We start from the raw sequence: 19,317 nt of genomic DNA, 5'->3' as shown, positions 1-19,317 counted from the left end.
GAAAAATGACTCTAGTACTACTATAGGCTGCTATTAAAAAAAATATAAAAGAAACATAAAGCACCATCCCTCTCTACTAGGGTGACCATTCTGGTTTGTCCAGCACTGAGGAGTTTCCTGGGATGTGTGTCTGTCAGTTGTAAAACCTGGAGAGTCCCAGGCAAAAGGATGAGTTAGTCACTGTATCTAACTACAAGAATAACCTAGACATTTTCTGTATTATCTCTGAAAATACTGGCAGTGATACATTTTGTTTATTGCAAGGAGCTTCATCCAATATTTTTAGGTTCCCTAATGCATTTCCTTCAGATTTTTGGCACAGGTGCCTGTAGTCATCTTCATGATTATGCAGATAGAGTTACAGATACCAGAACTGTGACTGTGTAAACAGAGCTTATGTAATGCACAATGTTAAGATCTTAATTTGTGGGCCACTTACTGTCTTTATCCCCTAAAAAGACTTCTCAGCTCAAGACTAATCCTCTCTAGCTCTATCTGTTTTTAAGATGAAATATGAAAATACCTTTATTTAGTCCTTCCTATATTTTGTAAAAAGCCAAAATGTGTCTCTCTTGTATCACAGTATGGACTGCAAAGTGATACAGCATTTGTGTTTCTGTGGATGTTATACAACAGATATCTGGAAGTATTCTGAATGGTTACTGAGTGCTTGCAGTGTGGCTAGTTTGACTAAGGAATTGAAGTTTTTGTTTATAAATAGTATTTCATTTGTATGAATTCAGATTACTATTTGAATTGCCACATGTGTCTAGTGGCTACAGTGTTGGACGGTGAAGTTATAATAACCATTTCATACACTTTTACTTGTGCTGGAAATAGTGAAAATATTTTTCAAACATTGAGAAATCTCAATCTCAATTGTTACAGGCTTCAAATGAAGGGCTGCTTACTGGTATCTGCACTGTTTACTTATAAAAATAAATGTTTGGGCTGCTCAAATGAAGCCAAAGGAAACCAGAAAGAACTATTCCTGCCTTTGCTAATGCAACCTATCTGTGGTTAGCTCCAAAACACCCTTTGAGATAGCTAAGAAACATTTTATTTCCAACCTAGCTGAAATTAAGGCTTAATGGTTTAATCAAAGACAAAATATTCATTAATAAAATAATTTTCCACTTGGGTTTTTAGAAGTTTATTGCTTTTCGCCATGGTGAGGAGTCAAGTCAGGACTACAGTCAGAGAAGATTACTTCTTGAAAGTGTTAATCTTATAAAATGTGCTGATTTTTCCTGCATCTAAAATTTTCTCTTCGTTTGATCTGTCTGCTCTATTCTCATACCCCTTTGCCTTTCTATTTAAAATTATTGAATCATTCCTACTTAGTTTTCAGAAATATGTTATGACTTTCCTGTGATATACACTGCAGGGGATAGTTTTTTATTTTCATTTTGTTGTTCTTTAATTTTGTATTTACAGAACAAAAGCTCTTAGGTTTATCTCATTCCATTAATGGATCAGAGTAGTAAATCAAGAATACATGGTCTAAGACATTCTAAGGTAATTAAATTTTTTTAAAATGTCAGAATGCGATAGTCTATTTCAGTCTTTATCTATTTACATAACCTTTCTCTCCTCTCTTCTGTAATAGACTTTTTAGTGGAATTTTAACCATATGTCTTTTTAACTGCTCAATGGTATTATTTTTTTAACCAGAGAATCACCATCATGCAGAAACTATGAAATTTCCACATCATTGTTTCTCAGGTATGTTTATATATGGTTAGCACTTACAACTATTGATAAATTTTTATGACATGATGATATATTTAATTCCATTATTCAAGCTAGTAATTTTTCTCAGCATGTGATAATGTGTTTCTAACACATAGCATAACTACCGTTATTTCCAAAACAAAAAAAGTCTGTTAAATTAATTATAATAGGCTGTCCTTCCAGTCTTATTAATTTCAATACATCTTTAAATTTTAATAAAATTATTACAGCAAGGTTAAAATCAAGATTCTATCCATTAAATTACTTTTCTTTTAAAATGGGGAAAAATTGTTATTCAGTTTTAATAACAAAATACTGAAATGTAGCATGAAAAACACTAGTGTTCTATGTGAGCATGATTTAAAAACTACGGTTCAGATTATTTTAAGCTAAACTGCATTTTTAAGTTTCAATTAGACACTGTATCCAGGAGAGCGCTCACATCCTGGCTATGTTGGAAATGTTTTTTAACAATAAAGCATGAATTGGAAAAACAACATTAGGGGATGTGAGAACAAAACAATAAAATAATCGTAACATGGATTTAACTTGATTAAATGGTAAATACTTTAATTCTCTTTTCCATTCATTAGCCCGGAAATACCTGGTTTGGCAGACAAGTCAAAGATGCCAGAAATATAATCCCCCTTTTGGAAAAAGCCTGGTCAGTGAAAGACCCAGTTTTCTTAGAATAAACAAATACTGTATCTACTTTTCCAGGCCTATATTCAGAAAAACAAAGTTATGGGTAAAATAGCAATTGTCTGCTGCTTTCCTTCCTAATGAAACAAGTATTAACATAGTATAAAAGAGCAATGAATGCTGTGTTTCATTAAGCACCACTTTCTTCCTGGCTCACTATGCTCCCGTCCCATTTACCTCCTTGCAGTTCCCCGAACAAACTAAGCTTTTTTGTTTTGTCTCAGAGCTTTCACACATACGGTCCTTCTCCTGGAAGGCTCATCTCCTCTCTGTCAGGCTTCCTTACCCACCCCTAAGGTCTCAGTTTAAATGCCATTTCTTCAGGGAAGTCCACACCTTATATCCCCTTCTACTATCACACGTTTTCTTCATAGCCCTTACCACAATGTGTAATTGTGTACATAATGCCTCTTACTTTCTAGACTAACCCAAAGCTTTCTGTTTCTTCTGTCCAACACCTCGCACAGCATCTGGCATAACCAGCTTTGCCATTCAGTTATTTTTAAATATTTGAATAAATAAATATTTTGTATATTTGACTTCATTGAACAGCCAAGAAGCAACAGTGAGATTCCACAGGACTTGATCATGTTGTGACCTCTCTTTTACGTACTGCCACTTGCCACCCAGTTAAATCTTGACTAATCATTGTGGTATTCCTATAGGTGCAAGAATCGTTACTGGGTTGCAAGACTCATCATGACTCCATCAGGATCCTACTTTCTACAGAAATGTCAACAGTCAGTTGACAACTTCTTTCCTACAGTAGCCTTAGGTGTCCCGCCAGAGTATTCTTTAAAATCACAGATCATGTGTTTAACTGAATAGTCATCACCATGATATTGTTGGTGTTTTGAAATAGTAGAGACTACTATCATCACAAAGATGCTCACACACAAATGATGAGTCCATTATTTTAGGCATGTGGCACTTGTACCATACCATCACCTTTAAGCATGTCCTCCTTGCAGTGTGACTGGCAGACCAAAGTTCTCCTCTAGGCTATCATAGATTTTAAATGAAAAAGATAGGAAATAGTTAAGGATAGGAAGGGGAGAAGAAAGGAACCTAACACTTACTGAGCACACATTATCTGCCAGATCTTGTACAAATACACAATGTAAACTTCACTGCAACCCTTTGAGGTGCATATTAGCCCCATTGTTTGATACACACAATGAATTCCTTGTCTGATAAAATAGATTGTCTCTTGAATGTTTCTATGAACATTAATTTACATTTATTTGCATTTATCCCCAAACGTAGAGATTTTGGCAGCTGTATACCAGAAAAGCCTACTTTCATTCAATAAATATTAATTTAATGAAAAAAGTTTCATGGTGCATCAATGGATGATTGAAAACCAGAAGCTACCACACTTCCGTCTGAGGTTACATCATTTTCTAGCCCTTGTTAAAGACCTCCTAGCCCACTAAGCATCCTTGCTTAGTTTTCACATTTCCTGTTTGTCAAATACACATGCAGTGTATTCATCAGGACCTAACTAACTTCCTAGGCTCAGCCTCCCTAGTCTTATAAGAACCAGGAAGCCAGCCTGATGAACAATGTATGTTGAATGTTCTTATTCATGACATGATGCCTCCGGCTTCTAATTAAAAGTAGTACCAACAAGGTTCATCTGTCTTAGATTTGATAAAAGGGGACCATCCTACTCTTATCTATACCCAAGGGAAACTCAAAAGTTTTCCTTCATGGTTCTCCTCCAGCCCTGCATGAAAGGACCAGGACTTGAGGACCTTTATTTCCTTCCTCCACCTTCTCTTTGAAGGATGACCTTGCTCCACATCTATACTCCTGAGCAAACAGAACCTGTTATTTTCTTTCTTGTCAACTTCATCAGCTTTTTGTTCCTTCGTTTGATTCCAATTTCTCTGGACCTTATAATAGTCTAGATACAATCATGCTTCAGGAGGAAACCAGCCTGTGGTGATTGAGACCATCTGGCTTGTGCCACGCTGCAACAAACACTGCGGGTTTCTAAGACCTCCTTTGCCATGACCCCATCTGGCACGTCTCCTCTGGGTCTTAGGATTGGGGCAGCAAAAATGAAGCCGGGGGCATAAATGAGACTGTACTTCTCAGTCTCAAGGGTATATGGTGTGTAGACCCTCATCCAGCATCATTTCAGGCACCTACGAGTATGTGTAGGAGAAAATCCAGGATCCATGGCCATTTCTCCCATTATGTCCCACACTAGGAGGTCTATGTTCTTGGAGGAATTGGTTCCAAGAGTATATGATCATCTGTAAGTTTTCCCTGCTCTGGGATGTTCAAAGGATGCTGTAGCTGTAGGAGAGGCTCTCCATGCTGATGCCTGCCACAGCCGCGTACAGTTCAGGCACCACCAGCTCTGGTACTTGCAGCACAGCCTTATCATCCGCTGTCCGAGCAGCGGTTTCTAGGCGTGACTGTAACTCTTTGGGAGAGGGGCGGCTGTCCGCACTCCAGCGCCAGCAGGACTTCATAAGATTGTACCTGAAAGGGAATCATGAGAAACTGACTTCCGTGCCAAGGCAAGTGTTTGAGGAAGAAATGTTAATAGAATCCTGCAGTTCTTTAATCTACTTCTCGTTTCACATGTTCTTCCCAGAGAATAATATTCCTTCTCATCCTCTTAATGGTAATTAATTCTCTTAATATCACCACTTCAACAGGGCCCTTCTCATAACAGGAATGACTGAAAGTTTTCCAAACTACAATTATTATAACAGAATGGGTTTTGTTTTTTTCATTCTATTGCCAAGAATTCTTTCAGAAGTTAAATGTTCTCATTCTTAGATGCCGCTAACTTGCAGCATTCCACATTATTACTACAACTTTTCTGCCGGTAAAAGCTACATTACAGCAGGCAAAATTAGCTGTGAAACAATATCATTCATACGAAATTGGGGTAATGTAATTAGATGTTTCCTTCCATTAATCCAGGTATTTCCCTCTATTATTTAGCCTCTCCAGGAAATAACATTATTCTAGATAAACTACTTACCACCTTTAACCTGTCTTTTCTTCAATCTAGTTTACAGAAAGTTTGTAATGTAGTCTGTTTCCAAACACTTTGCATCATATCTCATCCTGTTCAAGAACACACCTACCATACGGAGTCGACATTCTACGCTTCTCTACCTATAGGCCTTTCCTAACTGAACCCCTCTCCCCCAGCCAATCATGTCATGCTGTTCCCTAGATGCGCTTATCAGCACCCAGCCCTGCCTTTGCTCATGCTATGCCCAGTTCCTCGAACATCCTTCCTCTCCACAGTCATCATTTCCTACAGGTTTGTCTTAAATTCAATTGCTCTGCTTCTAAACCTCAGCCTGCACTGTGCTTCCCACACTCTTTAATGTTGAACCATGAGAGTTTGTAAAAGATGTTACTTTAAAAACACTGCTAACATTCACCAAGAACTTACTTATCTAAGGCATGGTAATGGGCCTTAACATGCATTACTTCATTTTAGTCTCACAAGAGCTTTGAGGCAGGATTATCACTGTACCTGTCTTAAAATAAGTAAACAATGTACAGTAAAGGACGAGGACTTGGACTGAATATGTGTCTTGACTCTGTGACAGAAGTCTGAGCTTTTAACCATGCTACTATATTGCCTCACACTTTATGTTGATTTTCCCATTATTTCAGGTATCTCCCCATCCAAATGTTAAGTTCTTCAAGATCAGGTGCTTTATCAGTTAAGAATCTCTCCCCAGTATCAAGGACAGCCTTTTACATGTAGAAAGTCTACAAGAAATATTTCTCAGCAATTTCATTCTAGTATACGCAGCCAATATTAGTGTGCTATATATACAATATAGTACACTACATACACACACACACATCTATCTGTATGCATGTGTGTGTGTATAAATAACATCTCTTTTTGTTCTTTATTGGTTAGAAAATTCTGTGTGTAATTTTTAATCTTTCCACTTTCTGCCTCTACATTGGCTTACCAGCTGTCCCTTTCTGCTGACAATACTGGATACTCCTTCTCCAGTCTTTCTAATTTCTTCCTACCTGCCTTCTTTTGGTTGGCATCTAACATGCTCAGAGCTGGAAAACCAGATAGAAAATTTTAAAAGTTAAATACTAAGTAAGAACCAGTCAGTAACTGCAGTGCAGTGGATTTTATGGCAGTTCTATTAGAACTGAGGCTGGCAGTTTTCTGACTGAGACTGACGTTCGGACAAATAAAACAGTGCACCTACATTGGATTTGGTCCTCTTCTTACTTATTTAAGAAACCTTTGGAGGAATGAAACTTTCCTCAAACTCAAACTGGGTATCCTAGAATGAAACTGCTGAGAAATGTTTCTTATAGGCTTTCAACAAGTAAAAGGCTGTCCTTGATACAGAGACTCTTAACTGATTAAAGCACCTGATCTTGAAGAACTTAATATCTGGATGGGGAAATGAGTTTCTCATCTCATTTTCAGTGGTTGCCTCAACACTGTATGTATGTGTATGTGTACATATACACATACATGCCTATATACATATATATGATATGTGTGTATATGTGTGTGGTATGTGATATATGAGATGTGTCTACTGCATAAGTTTGATCTAAGACTGTACATTAACACATCAAGGACAGCTGGGGATCATCTGAGTGACTATGAAAAGAGCACGACTGATGAAGAGCAAAGGGATTTGGAATGAGAGGAGAGTACACTTTAAAATCCACTTACATGGTAGGTGTGCAACTACTGGGTCTCTTCATGATTTTCCTTCTTTGGAGATGCTGTAGGATGCTGGTAGGAGGGACTTCAGGATATGGTGGTGCCCCTGTTGGTACGGAAAGAATGAGAGGTCCTTCAGAATATGAACTATAGCACTAGTCTCTATCCACCTGGGCTAACTGCCTGCAAAAAGTAGAGCCATAGGAAAAATACTGGTACAATACAGTTTATCTCTGCTGATCAAGTAAAGATATAGCTTAAAGAGTTTTAGGAAAAAAGTTTCTTGGAAAAAAACTGATAATTTAGGAGAATGTTGAGTTTTTGGGAAAGTAACAAAATAGAGCAAAGTGAGAAAGAAGACCTGCCCTCCATTCCTCCAGACGCGGGAAGTTGCTGCAGTTTCTCAAATGATTTAATAAATCGGAAGGCAGTATTTTTTTGTTTATGCAAGATCACTCTTGGAATTATCCTTTAAATCTTAATATCCTCTGAAATGGGTAGTGGTGAGGAAAGAGAGAAAGCAAAAGAAAGTTCAAAGGAGAAGGATTTCATGTCAGCCCAGTACAAACCTCAGAGACTGTACTGAAACCCTCCTGCCAGCACATGTCATCCACCACCCATGCCATCCTTGCCTGTTTGCATACAGGTACACACTACTTCAGGGATCCTCCTTACCTAGAGTCACCATCTCATAAAGCAGGATTCCGAAGGACCAGCTATAAGAGAAACAAAGCCATTTACTTAATTTCTATTTCTGCCTTTCCTAAAGGGAGCTCATTTAAAATATCAGGGGCCTTCAGTAAGAATCCTATAAAGAAGGTTAGTAAGGAGAATTGGTGGTGTCTGACATAATAGGCAGAGTAATAGTGCCATGTGAAAGCATTCTGTCCTATCCCCTTAGAGTCTAATCTTTTTAAGGACTGAATTTATGTCTTCTTTCTCCTTATATTTCACTTTAGTAGGTGTTTAGTATTATTTGTTAAATTGTGTGTGTGTGTGCAGTCTTACAAACACAGTCACCCAAACATAAAGAAATCCACCTCTGCATCTTTTTCATCTCTCTTTTCCTTCCTGCTGAAAATTCCAGACTTTATTCTTAGCACAAGGCCAAATGAAGTTCATCACTTATCTGCTATTTCCTCAGGAGATCTAATTGCCCAAAGCTAGGAAAAATATTAGCAGAGCCAGCCTTACACATAATTGGAATAGGTATTTGCTTAAGCAATAAGAGTGAAGAGAGGTATATTTCTCTATTCTATAGTATCATCATTAAATTAGCAATATTTTCCAGTTAAGCCTATTACTCCCAGACCTCTATTGAAAAGCAGGTATCAGTGAAGCATAAATGGGGTCTCTTAATTGACTCACCATATTAACTGATGTTCTAAATTGCCTCAACTGCTCATGACATCCATGGCTAGTAAGATATTCTGTGTTACATCTGTGTGCTTCTCCAGGCAGGTGAGTTAGATGGTTACCAAAAGTCAGTTGTGATTCCTTACAATACTGCTTATGCCAATCATATGTGTAACTGTAATTATGTAATCAATTGAATATTTTGTAAGCTGATTAAATATAAATGCAAAAATGTATTGATTGCCTCCCTGAAAACTGGGTTGAATGTATTGAAAATATTCTATAAAAAAAAGCTGCTTAAAAGAAAGTGTTGTCAAATTGTATGGGTGAGGCAACTATAGAAAACTGGGAAAAATAACAATAAATGTCTGCAGTCAGATTGCTTCACAACTGTTTTCCAATTTCTCACTCTATTTAGAATCCCAAACTGAAACTCAAAAATAATTCATTATGGATGCTATTTATACAAGAAACACAACATATAGCTTCATTTAGCAGGTCCACCCTTACAAAAAGGGCTTTGGCCCTCTACCAAAAGATTGACAAATAAGTATCTATTTATCTGTTTTAAATTAAATAATTTTAGGTATGTGTAGTTCTTTTTATTTTAATAATTCTTGGTTTAACTGAACTTTTAAGTGGACCCACCTCCTTCACATAAAAGGAACTCTACTAGATTAAGTCCTTGGATACTGGTATGAATACTCTTTTGATTTTTATTTTTCCTTTCCTAACTCAGGCTGCTACTCTCATACAGAAGGAATACTTCAAAGGCACTAAAAAGGATTGCAGCCAGGTGCCAAATATGAGCTCTGTCACATTTCACACATTTCTGCTTGTGACCCTGACTTCTAAGTAGAGAGGTCACTTGTGGACATAACTGACAACAGATCTAGTCATGGTCGGGGACGGGAAGACACCTATGTCAAGAAGGGAAGAAATGCAAAGATCAGGAACAAACCGCACATGTCTGCTCTGATGCCAGCTGGTCTCAACAGGAGCCATTCCGGGGCGAGCCACTTGACAGGTATGGTGCGAGTGGAGGATATGGCCCCTTGGGTGTACACTTCATAAGCCAGGCCCAGGCCACAGAGCTTGGCAGTGAGATCACTTTGGATCAGGATGTTCCTGGCTGCCACATCCCCATGGAACAGGTGCTTATCCTGGAGAAATTCCTACCAACATAAAATCAAAGATGGGTTGGCTATCTGGGGTCACGGCTTGGGTCACAGACAAGGAGACAAGTCCTAGGAATCCTCAAAAAGACAAAGACATTTTCTCTCTGAACAAGTCTCATTAATAATGATCTGTCACCTCCAAGTCATGATAATGAATCACTTTTGCATTGTCTCCAAATCATCCAAATGACATTATACTTGGTCTGAAAAGTATAATCACCCCCTCTGTGTCACGCTATGATGCCTGCCTGATTGCACATTCCTCCAGATAAGATGCAGATAGACAACAGAAAAAGGAGTAGGTCCCAAGTTTCCAGCAGCAGGCCCCAAAAAAGGTGACACTGAGTGTCATGATAATGAATTTATGTAGGGCTTTACATCATGCCATTTTTTTCCTAAAATAACTAAGTGAGGTGAGTTAGGGAAGTATCTTTTAGATAAACCTCAATGTTTGCCCAAGGCCACGCAGTTATTGGGTGGTAGTGACCAGAACCAGGAATCTAATTCATAGGAAGCACTACAAATTCTACTACTAATTCTCAAGCCAGCCTACAAATCAGAACTTCCTGAGAGCTTTTAAAAACAAGACTTTTCCTCCCAGATTTACTTAACAAAAATCTAAGAAGAGGTACCTGTATTCCTGTATGTTATATATATATATAACACATATATATAAAGATCACATATTTATATATTATAGATTACATCTTAGTATATGTTCTAATAATATATTATTAAGTTAATGACTATCTTATCTATGCTGTAGAAGAGGGAATCTGCATTTTCAAGAGATATCAAGATGATTCTAGCATAGAACAAAGGCATTTGAGAACCATTACACCTGGATGACATTGATTTGCTGGATTCATCTCCCCCAGCATCAGGCTTTTCAAGACACATGGAGAAGCTGAAAAGCCATCCATAACCAAAAAGCTAGAGACTAAGTTCTAGGCTTACTAAACTAAACAAGAATTGTATAACAAAATAAAAGATTAAGGTGGTAATTTCCAGTCAGTAATGATAAAGGAAACAGTGACTAGTGGTTGTCTGCCTCTGATGAAATTTTAGGACCAAGAAAGTAAACTGTGATGAGAATAACTTTAAAATGTAGTGACTTTGAGGCAGTTAAAAGTAAGAAAAAATAGTATGATATTGCCTTATAACTAATGGGCTCTGATGAATGCATGAGTGTGATCAGTGCATCCCTCGGCGGCACCACTGCAGTTATGGTTCAGAAGGCAACATAGGCTGTACCCTGACTTCTGAACTTTATCGCGAGAACATGCCAATGCTCTCCAAACATTGTAGGTGACTGTCATTTACAGGATGTGCTCTCTTGGGTGCTGCGTGGGAATTGTAACTGTAACTGCTATTCTTTCTCACCTTCTCTTCTAAGCTTTCCCTGATTCCATTTAGATTCCTGATATATTTCACATCTCCAAGAAGCAAGATATAGGAAATACTTAAATAGTAGCTTCACAGGGCCCTGATTTTCTATAGCAAAATAATTCTGTTCAAGTACATTTTTTTCTTGTAAACCCTGATTTCTTTCTCTTACTGCTTCATTTACATTGGTTTAAAGTGCAGGAATGAGCTTACTGTTGCCCCTTCTTATTCCTGCTCTTCCACTTGTTCCTTGTGCTTTTTAAAGTATACATTTTTCCTATCACATTCAGCATCAGAGCAAGTCTCCAACCAAACATGTTTAAACTAGTATTTCTTGTTTTTCAGGTATAAAACTGTTACTTCCTCCTGGTTCTGTAACCTATCACCCAGTCCTCTTATCTCCCAACTTGCTTCCCTATTTGCCCATTTTACATCTGTTGGTATCAGCCTATATGGGGAAGAAAGAGTGTCAGATAAATGGACATATAGCTCTTAGTCCTGGTTTTTTTACCTTTAAAACTGGGAACCCTTTAAAAAAACTGCCTGTTCCTTCTAAAAACCCTAAGTTGACTACCTCCTGCTTAGAATTACCAAACCTGTGGTATGTTATATAAATAATTTCATAAAGAAAGAACTGAAAACAGTTTATCAGTGCGTGAGTTTCTGCCCCTTACTGGCACTTGATTTACTTAAGAATATATACCCTATTTGGGAATCTAAATATGAGAAATATTGCATCAGTTACCCGGCTAACAGGAAAAATCCCCACCATCTATTGTCATTTTTCCCAGCCTTACCAAGGCCAAAAGGACCTGCTTTGCAATGTGATAGACTTGTTTTTCTGTGAGATCATAGAGAAGGCCCTCCATGGTCATCACATCCTAAAGAAATAGAAAAAAAAGAATTATATCAAAATGACATGAACAGATTTGAAAAACAAAATAGGGGCAGAGGCTGTCTTAAATGCAGATATCAAAACTAAGGAAAAGATACAAAAACATAGAACCTAAGATTCAAGGAGAGACTGATGTAAGAGATTCTCAGATATGCAGAGAAGTACAATGATTTATTGGACTGGAAAAACACGAAAGAATGTAAATAAATAAAAGAATGAAGGAAGAACAGAATAGCAGATAAGAAAGACAAATACACACATAAGACTATCCACTGGATAAAGCAGCAGTTTTCCTGGAGCACATTAACTCAACACATCTTTATTGAATGCCTACTATGTACCAGATTACTTCTTAGGAACTCAATATAAAATTGAACAAAATAAACATGTCTGCTGTTGTCTGGATGTTACAGTAGGACAAACATGTAAATCAAAAGCAAATGCTCAGACACAAATATGTGGTTACATAACTATAAGCACCATGAACGATATGTAAAAGATAGCATATGATGGGGGCGGTAGTGGGGAATAAAGAACTGATTCAGTTCGAGGTGCACGGAGAGCCTTTTATGAGATCTGAAGATGAATGGACACTGATTAGATGAAGCAGCTTGGTGCAACGAGAAAAGCATGTGAAGATGATCTAGAACAGAGACACAGTAAGTTTCAAAAAGTAGAAGCTGGTGAGGTTAGAGCACAGATGGGTAATCTTGAAAATGCCTCAAGATTTGCACATTGCCCTCTTTGCACTGCTGGCTGCAAGATGTTAACAGGGTACCTATTCCATACATATGCAGTAGTAAAATAATCAGCATATTGAGGAGGCTGATTAATATTGAACTTGCTCATTGGCTGGTGACGAACTAACTGGGGAAACACACAGCATTTCAGATAGAGGAATATATATAGAGAACTAGGTAAATGTTGAGGAAAAAGACTTGTTCTTTTAGTCTGGAAATTTCTAAATGTGATAATTTTTAAAAATATGTGTTTGAGGTATGAAAACTTACAAGCAGGCTTTTCCTCAAGACAGGCTTGCATACTAGCCTGATGTTACAGAATGGACGACACTTAACACTAACAGCAACAAAAAAATTACATCAGTACTAGCTTGTCATGTACCAATCACATTTATGTTTTTATATACATAATTTATTTTAATTTTATAATCATTTATTATTATTCCCATTTTACAGATTCAGAAAACTCAGGCCCAAAGTCACACAGGTAGTAGGAGGTGGAGTGTCAAGTTCATACTCCACATCTGCATAGCCCGATATGGTAGCCATTAACCACATGTGGCTATTTAAACATATGTTATTTAAAATTAAATTAAACATTCAGTTTCACAAGCACATCAGACACATATCAAGTGCTCCATAGCCACATATGATTAGTGGCTACCACATCCGACAGAGCGTTTCTATCGTCATCAGATGTCGTATTGCACGGTGATACTCAGCCACTCTGCTACATACTGTAATGTCTCTCTACTTTGTCATATGTCAATTAACATGTGCACAGCTAATCAGCCAGGTAAAGTCTTTTCTCCTAACCCCTGTACCCTACTGCTCACCCGGCGACAGGTCCAGAGAAAGCTGAGCAGGTCCCCCTGAGCCACGTCCTCCAACAACATGTAGAGCGGCAGCCCTTCCGTGCAGCAGCCAACCAGCTGTACCAGGTTCTTATGCTTCCCCAGGTGCTCATAGAACTGGATTCGCCCTAAGAAATCCTGCACCTCCTGGAGCCTGGCTGGTTCTGCAGAGGACAGAAAAAGCAGAGGCAATGAGCCTTCAGAGCTTCACTGATAAAACAGGAAGCAACCTCAGATGATAATTTTCAAGGCTCCACAGGGGAGTGGGGGTAGACAAAAACAAACTAGAAAGGAAACTTGTTAGGAGATGATTTTCAATGTCACTGATCTTTTGCCAAAGGTTAACACAGAATCATAGATCTTAGAGCTGAACAGGCTTTCATCTGCCTAAATAAGCAAGTATTCTGTTCGCATTAAAGTCAAAATGCTGAGCCTTTTGACTTTCCTTGTTCTGTTTTATGGGTCCACCATTACTGGGCCATATCATGAATATCAGCAAGAAAAAAGAAATACAGTACCAGGAAAGATACCACACAGTGAAGAAGAATGTAGAGACCACCTCAGAAACTCATCTAAGTAATATCCAATATGGAAAAATCAGCTCTCACAGCCTCTGTAGGCAAGGCTGACCTAGGGAAAGACCCCAGGAACACTGGTCTCAAGTTTTCACTTTCTACTCTCTTCTTATTCTGCACACAGTTGTGATCACAACTATCTGTTGATTAACATCTAATGTCTGCAAAGCCTTCTAGCATTCACGGTGAGGGGCTCACGGCAGAACAGTAAAAAGGGGAAGGGAGTCTGACACTTCTTTTACCTTTTAAAGCCTTGAGGACAACACTCTTGGGCTTAGCAGGGTCCCCAGTATACATGCTGGTTCGATAGATGGCCCCACCACTACCACTGTAGATCTGCTCCAGAGCTTCAGAGAGTTGCTCCCGGGGCACCTGCAGCGTGGCCAGGGTGTGTGTGCTGGCTCGTAGGAGGCTTTCCACTGACGTTTCTGTAAGTGGCACAAACACACTTCCTCCGTGTCCCACTGCGTCCCAGTTCAGGTCCCTAGATGGAGGCACGGTGGCAATGCCTGGAACAAAAAGATGACACCAATCATCTTCCCCCAGTCCTAGGGACTCCAGGAGAGAAGAGCCAGGAATGAACTGCCAGGGAAGTTCCTTTAACAACTTTCTCTCTGGACAATAGGGGGATACCTTCTAAAGCTTCTCTGTGAACCAGCATCGACACCGACCTTACAGAACTTTTACAATAATCCCATTCTTTCTAAGACAACTCAAGATGGGCCTCTGGATAATGACACTCCCTGTCTGTCTTCCTCAGGATGACAGTACAGTATAAGTGTTAGATAGGAAAATAGGTATGAGTGGGGTGGAGAGAAGAATAAGGCCAGTAAAGCCCACCAGAAGAGACTCAAAGAGTTAACCAGTTAAAACTAGACAGCCAGAAAAGACTCAAAGAGTTAATGAGTTCATCAGTTGAAGCTCCAAAGGCCAGGAGTAACTTGGAATGTCCAAATATTCCTCAGATAAAAAAAGAATCTGAGCACAGCCCATGTCTTCCTTGTGTCAGTTAGATCATGCCATCGCAAGATTCACTTTGGCCTGCTAAAAGACCTAGCTTATACTTTAACTTAACCTATATGCTTTTCTTTTTTTCAAGATTTTAGACTGAACACATAGAAAACCAGGCTTGCCATTTACTAAGTCAGGGAAAACTACTGGGGTAGGACATTTCAGGATGGAATTTCAGGAACTTCAGGAACTTGAGGTGTATATTAGGTCCAACCCAAAAAGTCAGTGGTTTAACATGAGAATCTGGAGTTCAAGGGGGACGATAATCAGAATAGAGAAAGTATTTGAAACTGTAACACTAAAATGAGAACATTTAGAAACTGACAATAGAATTAAAAGAAAAATTGCATGTTTTAAAAGGAGAAAGTGCAAAATTGTTCCAAATGCTTTTAACAGGTCAGTAAGAGGAGGCTGACTCAACATAGCTGTCACTGGTGATCTTGGAAAAAGCTGTTCTGGTGGAGTGGCAGGGATAAAAGCCTTATTTTAGCATGTCCAAAAGGGAATGTGACAAGAAGGAGCAAGAGTACATTTAGACAACTTCTTTGAGTTGTTCTGTAAGAGTGAATTTTAAGGGAATTGGGATAAAATTTAGAGAGGGATTGGGGATCAGCCACTACAGAGTTTCCAATCAAGTCAGGATCTTTTTGTCCTATTTTCTACTCTTAGTTTCATGTATGGGCTGATTCTCTTTCACTGTATTCTCCATGGAACTCCAGAACACCAGGTCGTCTCCTACTTAATACTTCAAAGACTCTTGTGCAGGGGGCCCCTTTTCATCATATATTCCAGGGGTGCAGAGCAAGGCTGGGGTGTATTAGAGAGTAAGATTCATCCTTCAAGGCTTGTAATGAAGCCTTGGACTTGACCCACTAGGTCTTCCTCCCCAGGGCTCAGACACTCATATGGCCAAAGACCTGATAGTGTAATAGGACAAAGAAGCCAGAACAGGTCACATGAGGCCTCCCTTGCCTACTCTTGTTTCAACTAACACAAGCATATATTGAGTTTCTTCTCATGACTTCCTAGAAGAGCTCACTCTCCTTCAGTCCCACAGGAGGGGACGCACACCTCCTCTCCCATTGCAGGGACAGCCCTCCAAACTAGTGGCCACAGAGGCATGGTCTTATTTTCTGCAATCTTCATCTTCCCTGAGGCTCTGTCCCACCCCAGTCTGGGCTTTACCTTGGGGTCCAGGGGACTGTCGTTGGGCCCTTTGTTCCCTGATAAAAAGCCACAAGATGACTGTGAGAAGGATGAGGAAGATGCCAACCAGCACGGCTGGGATGATGATGATCTCATATTGCTGCTCCCGGATAACTGGAGATATAGATGAGGCAGGACATCAGGGAGGAAGAAAAGAGACTGATGAGGCTTGCCCTGGTAGCCAACAGCCTCCCCCACCTGCCAGTCCTCAGCTCGTCATACTTGACACGATCATCTCTTCCCTCTTCCCCTGGACTTCCAGGCAGTGGAAGTACTCTTGGGAGCAACTCTCTAATCAGAAACCCCAAAGTCGCTGTTTCTTAGCCCATCACATGTGCTCCGTGCCTCTTCTCTCATTTTTCCTGCTGAAATGAAGGATGCAGCATCTGGGTCTCGGATTGGCATTTGCCCCCTACAACGACAGTGGCTTCTAGTGCCCATTCTTTAATCAACAGTCTTCTTTTCTACTAGAAATCAAACTCATCCTTCTAGAATCTGTCCAGACCTTAGTCTCCATTATCCTAAAATCAGAAGATAGTCATCTCTGGAATCTGTACTTACTACACAACTTATCACTGAGACTGCATTCCAGGAGCTTCCGGGTCATGCCCCTCTCATCTCCCATTGCCGCACAGTTGTCCACGTCTATGTTTGACCCACAGAGAATGCACAGCACGGCAGAAGAATTCCCAAGGATGAAGCCAGTCTGAAGTCTTAAAAAAAAAAATGAAATAGAGCACACACAGAATTTTAAAACACCTCTACAGATCAGTAGTTATTAAGTACGTGGCTACCTGGAACTCTCTGAGCCAACCACTCATCTCCATATATCATCCATTCATCTCCATTCATATCCTAAACATCAGGTATATTCAGGCAGGAAGAGCTTAATTTTTTCTAGCATTTTTCTCATTTCTATTATACAGCAAGTACATACCTGATCTGGTCTCATCCTTTCATGCCATTGTTTCTCAAATTATTTTAAAGACTCCCCTCCTACCCAAAACTCCTGCTCCAATGTTCAAGTTCATGTTCAAAGCACATGTCTGAGCAATTGTGGTCTGTGGGTTATACAAGAAGGATTTACCTCCCTTATAATCTTTTAACAGGTCTAATTTTTCTTTTGTTGTGTATCACTGTTAAACAAAACATTTAATTTCATTTATACACAAATTAATTCAGGCAATGAATAAATAGTTGGCAGATTTCAAGAGAGATGAGCTATGTACTTGCTTTCTTCTTGAGTCATCCCCCACTGTATTCTTACAACCAGTGAACAGACAACATTGTGAAAATTGAGTGTTCTAAAACTTCCAGAAAACCTGATAAAAAAGTGTTAAGCATTAATGCTAATTTGGCAGAAATCTTTTAAGAATAGAATGCTTTCATAGTTGTTGCAGAGAGATGTTGCAGCAACAACTGTATAACCTTTATTTGCCTTTGAAATATTTTGTTATTAAAAATAATTGCATGGCCTGAAAAATTGAATTCCTAAGCAGAATAGTAACAAAGTACTTGCTTTCTTCTTGAGTCATCCCCCACTGTATTCTTACAACCAGTGAACAGACAACATTTATCAATAAAAACTATTTAATTCTGCAGCTTTCCAAGCTCCAAAAAGCTTCCCCTTCCTGCTTAAACTTTTAAGTTGAATTTGACATAGCCATATTCATTCTTTGTATGTATCTCTAACAGGTCTTTTGTATGCCTAGTAATATTATACACAGTTCTTTCATAAATATGAATTCTTATTGTAGCTTTTTTCCCCCTCCTGAAGATAAAGCAGAAGAATCTACCATCTGACCATTCTCTCAAGAATGCTTAGTAACCTAGAATTAGTTTGAGATGTTGTCTTTAAAAATTGACAGCAGCAGTCTCCCCTGCTGCCCCACTTTTTAAGATATCTCGTTTACTGTGCTGAGTATATAGACAATAAATGTGTAATGATAGTTCTAAAAAAATGAAATGCAAAAAAGTGCTTTTACCTCTAGTTAACTCTGATATTTTCCAGAGGGCCCCTGGAACATGTCAGAAGAATTTTTTCTCACTAGACGAAGTATTTGACTAATTTGGCTTATTTATCTGATATATATATATTTATTTACCAGGAAAGCACTGTCAAAGAGAATGATGCTAAACTTTGTTACTAAATGTTTTGTATTACAGAAATATCAGAATTTCCTTATGTCAACTGTTTTACAGTAAGCTCTCATCAGATCTTTAACCATTGTCATTTGTAAGTCTTTTGTCATTTATAGTATTATCCCTAAACTGGTAAAGAACTAGATTTCAGCAGAACAGGTATTAGTTACATAAGATTACATAAACTAAAGAAAATAATTTTGTGTCTTTTTGTTTCAAATGTTGCTGGTAAAATGTTTTAACCTTGTTCTCTTAAACTGACAACAGTTTAGTAAATGACTATCTTTATGAGCAGAATTGAAACATCCTTCTCTCTACTTGATCCCTCCAGAGTTTAAAAACTTTCAGTGACTGTTTTTATATTCCATGGCAGTATGTTTATTTGCACGAGTTCAATAAGAATCTGCTTTCCTTGTGAGAAGACTACTTAAGAACACTGGTTATACTACCAGGGCTTTGACTGGAATGTCGTACCTGAGAGACATGTGCATAGACTCAGATGTGAACAACTTTAAAGAACTAAGATTGACTTTATAAAGCCAACAAAGCCCCTTGGAAGAACTGGCCTAGTACCTTGCTTACAGAGTTCCCAGCAGCCTTACCAGGTGAGTAAAGAAAGTCACTTCCTGGCAGGTGCAGAGACCTCGAGAAGAGAAGAATTCATCCAAATCTACAGGTACTGCAGGTAAAGCCTGATGGCAAGTCTGGCTTGGCTGTCTGGCCTCAAGAGGCCTTTAAAAGTTCAATCTGAAATTCCTTACAAAAAGTTCCAGCAAAGCATATTTAAAAGAACCTGTGTAATCAATTGCTCTTCTTGCTGCACCTGTGCAAATAATCAGCTG

The 19,317-nt window shown here is 38.8% G+C and overlaps 1 protein-coding gene across 2 annotated transcripts; it reads right to left on the bottom strand.

Moving 5' to 3' along the window:
- Positions 1 to 1,126: 1,126 nt before the first annotated feature.
- On the bottom strand, positions 1,127 to 17,066 carry STYK1 (serine/threonine/tyrosine kinase 1). 2 transcript variants are annotated; one of them, XM_073222356.1, is made up of 10 exons: positions 16,895 to 17,039; positions 16,556 to 16,698; positions 16,313 to 16,447; positions 14,359 to 14,625; positions 13,524 to 13,705; positions 11,850 to 11,933; positions 9,455 to 9,663; positions 7,808 to 7,848; positions 7,142 to 7,238; positions 1,127 to 4,932 (listed from the first exon to the last, which is right to left on the bottom strand). In XM_073222356.1, exons 2-10 carry the CDS (start codon positions 16,566 to 16,568, stop codon positions 4,728 to 4,730), a joined length of 1,233 nt encoding a protein of 410 aa, XP_073078457.1. In that variant the 5' UTR covers positions 16,569 to 16,698; positions 16,895 to 17,039; the 3' UTR covers positions 1,127 to 4,727. The 2 variants fall into 2 exon arrangements, with proteins under 2 accessions (XP_073078457.1, XP_073078456.1); XM_073222355.1 differs by lacking the exon at positions 16,556 to 16,698 and having other exon boundaries at positions 16,895 to 17,066.
- Between the last annotated feature and the right edge of the window lie 2,251 nt (positions 17,067 to 19,317).

Source organism: Manis javanica, chromosome 15, assembly GCF_040802235.1.
Source record: "Manis javanica isolate MJ-LG chromosome 15, MJ_LKY, whole genome shotgun sequence".
Classification (NCBI taxonomy): domain Eukaryota; kingdom Metazoa; phylum Chordata; class Mammalia; order Pholidota; family Manidae; genus Manis; species Manis javanica.
Note: the sequence above shows the minus strand (reverse complement) of the source record. Positions and strands in the feature narration are given on the sequence as shown.